The 8116-nt window shown below is 34.8% G+C and overlaps 1 protein-coding gene across 1 annotated transcript; it reads left to right on the forward strand.

Annotated features, from left to right (window-relative positions):
• Positions 1-32: 32 nt before the first annotated feature.
• On the forward strand, positions 33-8116 carry LOC121371024. The gene is made up of 3 exons (XM_041496634.1): positions 33-233; positions 6915-7058; positions 7743-8116. Exons 1-3 carry the CDS (start codon positions 60-62, stop codon positions 7812-7814), a joined length of 390 nt encoding a protein of 129 aa, XP_041352568.1. The 5' UTR covers positions 33-59; the 3' UTR covers positions 7815-8116.

Raw genomic sequence — 8116 nt, forward strand, 5'->3', positions numbered from 1 at the left:
GTCAAAATAGAGCAGTATTTTTCAGCGTAACAGTCTAGAGTACCAGTTGATCAATAGCAATGGCAGTTTCAGGGCCGACAAAACGCTCTTGGGATCCATGGAAAATGTTTGATGTCAGTCCTGATGAAATGAAAGCAATCCAAGAACGTGCACAGGTTCGAGCTACGTTAAAAGCGGAGTGGCAAAAGAAAGTTACCAATCCTTATAGAGGAGCTTCTGATGGAGGCTACATCGTAAGTATTGACCTTGACTTGGGAAATTCGAGGGATCGAAAGTCGTACTATTGTGAGGAAAATATATGACAGGCCTCTGAGAATTAAAAATTTGCGTAAACAAATTCAGGTAACCCATGTTGTTTTTAGGTAATTCATCATGAACATGTATGATGTAAATGATATCAAATTCAATGTGCGAACCAAAAATGGGTTACGCAAACTATATTTACACAACTTTCACAAGCGATGTGCAAACAAAACTATCGCTCATGCAATTTTCAGAGGCCTGTATCACGCTTCCCTCATTTAATTGAATTAAAGAGGAAGGCACTACGTCTGAATATTGTTACATACCCAATATGGGTATTCAAAACTTGTGGCACCATGTTTCAACCATTTCTCAACCGAAATAGTGCAACAGATTTTACACACAAACAAAAAGTGCAGTGTTTTCGCTGGGTAAAAATTAAAGGAGGGCGGCCGCGCGGCACCACACCCTTCAAAAAAACAACAATAAATGAAAAGCTAAAAAAAAAAAAAGGGGTGGGGGGTTATCATATTATTGTGTGTTGGTTGACTCTGTGGAAAAACATACCGGGGTACTTCTTATTTTGCCTACAAAAAAGTGCAAAAAAAAGTTTATACAAAATACAAGCAGACTCGTATTTTAATTGAATCGGAGATGTTATCCGTCTGACATTCACAGGCAGTTCCGGTTTTGATGAACCGATCAAAGTTTTAATATTATTTTTAATAAAGATTTCAAGATATACGAAAAACAATAAGGATGTTTGTTTTGTTTTTGTACAGACAGTGTATATATTATTTGGCACCCAAGATAAATTATTTTAATGATAAACATTAAACACTTCCATTGTTTTTATAAGCGGTGATATCCCCCCAAAATTAAAAGTTTATAATATTTTTATAAAGAACTGCTGAATAAACAGAATGACGGAAATGACAGAAAATAAAAATCATCAGTTACATCCAATTATATCTGCAATTGAGGACAAAATATCAGACGATAGTTAGTGGAAACAAAAGACAGAATGACCGTTCTGATCACGTGACAAATTTTGCGCCAAATAAGTGAGGGTTTTTTTTCAATCGGAGATTGCAGAATCCGTAAAAATTAAAAATGTTTTCATTGCTCAAATAAAATATAACTTTTCTTGTTTATATTAAACATACAAATGGATACAGGTATGGGACAAAATACTGTTAAATTACGTTGTACGGTAACTGTCGTAAATGTTTCGTCAATTAGTTTTTTGTACACAACACAGCTTGTTTCCTTTGATATCCAGTGTGCAGACTGATTGTTGGGTTTTTGTGTGTGTTTTTTTGTAATGTGTGGAAAAAAGTGTGCATTTGGAAATAGCGGAGATAGATGCTGGAAAATATAGTATGGTGCTGGAAAATAAAGAGGGGTGCAGAAAAATAAAGGAGGGCGAAGTATGTAAAAGGAGGGCGGCAAAATGCAATAGCGGGGTGGGCCGCCCTGCTTAAATGGAGCAGCGAGAACACTGAAGTGTACAACCTACCATACTCACTAAATCCTGATAGAAGCACTTGCATCATTATTAACAAAATAATCTTCCAACAACAACATAAAACATATTTGCCCACCTTTTAAATTTGCTAAATAGAGGGAAGCAACTTGTCCTGCACATTAAGAAAAGTATTGATTTAATGTGTGCCCTGCTCTAAGTGAACTCGCTACATTTTTCCATTAGTAGCAAGGGATCTTTTATATGCACCATCCCACAGACATGAAAGCACATACCACAGCCTTTGATATATATACCAGTCGTGGTGCACTGGCTGGACCAAAAAAATAGACTGATGGGTCCACCGACTAGGATCAATCCCACACTGACCATGCATCAAGCAAGTGTTTTACCACTGGGCTACATCCCGCCCACAAAAATATTAAGGCAAAGCCTACTTTTTAAGAGCGATACATCTGTCAACTAAATTTGATGTTGGATTTACTTCTATACATGTATGAAATGAGCTCAGTGTTTGTGACCAGGTTGGTCACATCACATTTGAGCAACATTTAACAAGCAGTCTCACTGTTTTTGGCAGATCGAGTGTTAACATTATTTTATTAGTTGCTGACTACAAAGTTTGGGACACGTTATTCCAGTTTTAAGAATTGATCCATTGTTTTAAATGGTAGCTTTCAATCTGCTGACCAATCAGACCACAGGCCGACCAACTTTCCGGATTTTCAGAAAAATCTGGAATTTTCATCACGTACTCGGAAATCCAGAATTTTTTTCAAATTCACAATTGATTGTTTTAAGCAACTAATTCTTATTACATTCAACATTCAACATTCTTAGAATTAAATATCTTTATCACTCATTTCAACCTGAGCTCCATTTTATCTAGTTTTGTGCCATTACCAAGGCCGCGTGCATGTGTCTGTTGTCAACAGCCGACCAATGAAAATGTCGAGTAAACTGAAGCCATATATGAAAATTTTCTTTCTTATTTTTTTTATACTCGAATAGTTTATGTATTCATTTTAAAGATATTTTAAATATCATAGACTTATGTTCCTATGGGGCAGGCATCGGTTCTATGGCGATGTATGTAATTTTGCCACCGTGGATGAAAGCATGAATATATGCATATAACGCTACGATTGTACAAAAACAAAAAAACCCGAACCAACAATGGGCGTCTTAGCTGAAACAGGTGGAGATAACTCTATTCCAGATGGCGCGACAATCGACAGGGTCCCAGAAACCTGGTTTGTCTCTGACTGGCTTCAGGTTATAAGCGACCAACTGAGTGACTTGAAATTACGTATCAGTTTGTTTTAACAGTAAAGTAATATTTTAAATGTCGGAATGTGTTTTGTTGCATTTTTCTTAATGTCTGTCTAACTGGGAAAAGGACATTAAAAAAAAAATATTGGGGTGGCAAAGTTGAGTTTTTATGCGGCAAAGTGTACCCATGCACACGTTTTTATAGTGTCAACACGAATGCATTGAGTATTATACAAAATATATATTTATTACCTTTACTGTTAATGTCTTTTCCACCATATCTAAGTATATAAAATACTAGACCGCCCTGTGTAGTCCTGTATAGAGCCGTCATCACTATATACATACATACATATATATATATATATATATATATATATTTTTTTTTTTTTTTATACTACACCCACACGTTATACCATCGACGTCCCAAACTGCGTTCACTTAACAAAAACACGAATACGATATTTACGGAAATATTATTCTACATTTTTCAGCTACGATACGTGAAACAAAATAGATTTTAATCATTTAACGTAAAAAAATCAACAATTTGGATGTAAAACAAATCCATTCTAGTAAACAAAAGTGAAACACCCTACAGTAAACAGGAAAAAGTGCGACGTTTCTAACTGCGTCCAGGCGCATGCGTTTGCAAAAAGTATCGTAATGCGCATGTGCAGTTCATTATTTTCCATTTTTAAAACAACTACGTGAAAAAAGATGTTTCTTAATTATGCACAGTTGCCGAACACTTAATTTATTCAATTTTTTTAAAGGAAAAATTCAATTTGTCAAGCATTCTGTTCGGTCCGCGTTTTACCAACACACATCGCTCACACTTGATGTCAATACTGATAGGCATTACGTCCATACCTGCGCATAGTTTGTAAAATATAATTTTTTTAATGAATTGATTCTAAATTAACAAAATTTATATACTCAAAATTATTATGAATACTATTCACTACAATAAAGGCACAAAAATGTAGCATACCTTTTGCAGATCGAATATAATAATTGAAAACATATTCTAACAACAGGGGTCCTAAAAATCATAAAAAATTAAATTCTTTGGCCTTGTTGATCTGGCACGTGTGAGGTCATGTGACACGCATCGAATGTTAATTCATCTTTCTCCATTTTAAGTCAATTTCTACGAGTCATGTGGACCCCATATCGGTAATTTTAAGGAATAAACAAAATCGACTTAGTCAAATTAATGGTTTTAAGGGTTTGTAAAGTTTTGTATTTAAATAGGCCTACTTACTTTTCTCAACTTTATTGTTTATAAAAATGTTCCTGAACTGAGAAGAAAAACCTTATAAATGAACGACATGCCGATGACAACAAATCGGATGTTGATTGCGCGAACCGTGCATGAGAAAACAAAGTGAACGGAATTTGAAGCATAACGCAGTTAGGGACGTTGACGATATATAAAAACAATCCCGGCTTTTCATATATATTTTATTGATTATTATCCACAATATATATATTTTTTCTTTATTATTACTGACTTTCCCCCTCATATCTCAGTACACGTGTAGACAAACGTCAACTGATAACCATTCACTGCAGTGTATACTATAGACTGTCATGTTCAGAACCGTGCTGTGTGGGAACGTCCTGTACAGAGCCGTCATCACTATATATATTTTTTAATACTCGCATACGCACACGTTAAATATATATTCTTTTTTTCCCGAGTATTATCCAAAATATACATATATTTTCTTTATATACAAAATATATATTTATTCCCTTTACTGTTATGTGTTTTCCACCATATCTAAGTATATAAAATACTAGACCGCCCTGTGTAGACGTCATCACTATATATATTTTTTAATACTATTATCCACAATATACATATATTTTCTATATCTCAGTATCTCATTACACGTAAAGACAAACGTCAACTGGTAACGACTGGTAACCGTTCACTGCAGCGTATACTATAGACCATCCTGTGCAGAACCGTGCTGTATAGGAAAGTCCTGTACAGAGCCGATACGGTTTTGGTCCCTTATGATCGTGGTATAACAAAGAATGACAAAGCAATGAAAAAATACAGCTATTGTCTGAGTTTGTTGGACCCTGACGAGTGACGCACCACCTGTTTTATTATCTCCCCTGTTCTGAGCTAAGACGCCCATTGTCTTCTTTCCATTGGTTTTCACATACAACATTTGACCGAATAATATTTGGCTAACACTATTCTATTATATGACGCATACATGACATTAATATACATACCGATATTATTTTATTCAAGTAAGTTAAATAATAACGCAATTTTTTTTCTGCACACTGGCTCCCCCAAAGTGTTACTGTAATAGTAATGTAAGTGTAATGCAAAACGGCAACCAGTCTTAATGTGGGTAGTAGACGTTTCACCCCCGAACCAGTTCGACACAAATCAGTTCAACCCCACTAAATGCATATGATAAAATAGTGCATATGTGGCAATGTACCTACATAAAAATAACATTGGTCCCAAGTTTGTTTGTCACTTTATTGCTAATCTGTAGGTGGGAGTCTTAAACTGTAATAGAATATTTGCTAATAAAGTTTTTTTTTTTGTGTGAACTTGTTGATGATTTTTGGTGTGTGTGTTGGTGGGGGGTGTCTTTTTATGAGGAAGTTCCAATTCACATATAAATAATGATATACTCATTTGTGTTATTATTTTGCAAATATATGTCAAACATAAAAAAAATTGCACTGTTTAAAAGTATTTTTATGAAAATGATGTTTTCGCGCGCTTGAAATTATTGTTTTGAAAAGAGTGTTCGTGTGCATAAAAATGAAAATATCAGAAAAATATTTCCATTAGGTTGGTCGCCCTGAGACCACCAGCCACTTTCAAATTTTTCGATTCATTTCCTGTCAGGAAGTACATCTGATTGGTCATGCAGACAGTTAGAAGAATGGTTAGCACTGCAGTCTGAATAGTATGCAGACTGAAAGCATTTAGTGGATAATATGGCAAGAGTCATTGAGTGCTTCAAGAATTCAAGGATTAGGTACAACTTGCCAAAAACTTTGTAATTGGCAGCTAGAGGAATACTGTCTTAACACTTGGTTGACTAAAGATAGTGACTGCACATGCATCGTACTGACTTTTAAAGAGCCTTTTTAAAGAACTGTTGTACTAGCATGTATTTCATTGCTGTACTATCAGTGATGTCCAGCTGCTAATTGGTACATGTAGATCATGTACATACACCAGACAGTGCTCGATTTATACATGGCTGTGCATGTGCCTAACGAGGGCTTCTAGATTATAGTAGCCCCACTCCCATGGCTGTAGGGATATTCAATGTTGGGTTAGTAAACTACTATTGCCATGTCCAACGGCTAGTGATAAAATGTTGTAAAATGTTGCAGTAAAGTCTATTTTGTAAATATGAATATCCTGCCCCCACCCCCAATGTTAGTGTTTTTAAGCTCTATCTCCCTCTTTAGGTGACATATCTGATTATTACTATTATTTAATAAAATTGTATTAACTTAAAGTAAAGTAGGACTGGTGAATTTTTAATCATGGCTAGTAGATCTATTAAATCACTGATCCCATGGCTAGTGGATTTTATACAAATTCTAGAAGAGATGGCCTAACTATTAATAAGTGAAAACCAGTAGTAACATTCTTAATAAAAAAATAAAATAAAAAAACCTTTAAAAATGGGATGTTCTTTAATTGCCTATGTAGTGATCAGCACCATAGCTTCATTCTAAAACATTTATTAACCAAAGTGTGCCCTTTAATTAGATTTTTGCTCCTAAATCTTTTCACTTTAGTCACACAGTGTGCCTAATTCAGAATTCTATATGGCAAGAACTGCCAGAATACATGTTTGCATTGCGTTATAACTTGTAATTCATTCATTGATGTCTGATTTATTTTCAGTTTGACCCAGCAGTTCAGCGGTTCATGTCTATGAGAGCAACTAATTTCGACCACTTTAAAGCTACACCAAAAACCGTGTGGGCAGGCATTTTCTTTGTAGTAGTACCAGCTGGTTTCTTGTGTTACAAGACAATCACATTAAGAGTAAGTCTATACATGTATATCAGTGATAGAAATAAGCAGAATTTTTCATTAGTCCTCCGGACAACTACATTGACAAATCTACTTGTCCAGCAGTATTTTCACTTGTCCAAATAAATGCTATGTTTTATTCAAGTACAAAGACCACATTTTTGTTTGCTCAAAATGAAACTACATTGAACAGTTTTACTTGTCCACTGGACAACCATTGAGGTACACTTTGCTTGTCCGAGCAGATTTTCACTTGTCAAGACAAACAGACAAGTGCTTATTTCGAACACTGAATATGTATTCATCATTTCATGTTTTAGTTTTTTGTGTATACATGTACAGTTGTGTTTGCAAAAAAAAGCTCACCTGTTAAGATTATAATGCATACATGTATTTAAAAAGAATTTCACATCAAAAACATGTATACACCTTCATGTTCACATGATGGCATGGATAGCAATAGCGGGGTGGGCCGCCTTGCTTAAATGGAGCAGTGAGAATACTGCTATGCTTATATGCATTATATCAATAAACTTGCAAGATCAGATTATTGGAAAGTAGACCTAAGATGAGATATTTTTAATCTACCAGAAATGCAGTTTTGGAAAATGGGGTAAAGAATGTTTGACAAGATGAAATATATATAATGTTTTTTATGACAATTTATTGTAACATATTATTATACTTTTTTTTCAGGCTGAACGAGAAAAGAAGTATCGTGCAGGTTTAGTGCCATACAAGGACAGAGATTTTAAATTCATGTATTAAGTAGGAAGACATTATTGCGTTGTACCTGTACAGATTATGTGTGACATTTGTATCTGAATAACAGTCAAGATATGACGAATGTTCTATGAACTAACAACTATGATGGTGACATGGCTGCTGTGACTGACTGTCAAAAGCTAATATTCATTTGGGTTCTTCTTTTTTTGTAAAGACAAAGGACATTACGGAGAATGGTAACAGGAACAGTCAGTGTTTTATTGATGGCTGCCGGTTCTCGTAGACTAGAGCAGATAGAACTGCTGTTATTTATATACACAAATAAATAAAAGGCTAAAACACGA

Source organism: Gigantopelta aegis, chromosome 4, assembly GCF_016097555.1.
Source record: "Gigantopelta aegis isolate Gae_Host chromosome 4, Gae_host_genome, whole genome shotgun sequence".
Taxonomy (NCBI): Eukaryota; Metazoa; Mollusca; class Gastropoda; order Neomphalida; family Peltospiridae; genus Gigantopelta; species Gigantopelta aegis.

Excerpts from the sequence above, each read along its gene's own strand:
- LOC121371024 (XM_041496634.1), top strand. The coding sequence starts at position 60 with ATGGCAGTTTCAGGGCCGACAAAACGCTCTTGGGATCCATGGAAAATG. Across the intron at positions 234-6,914 it reads CTTCTGATGGAGGCTACATC|TTTGACCCAGCAGTTCAGCG; the intron begins GTAAGTATTGAC and ends ATTTATTTTCAG. Across the intron at positions 7,059-7,742 it reads ACAAGACAATCACATTAAGA|GCTGAACGAGAAAAGAAGTA; the intron begins GTAAGTCTATAC and ends CTTTTTTTTCAG.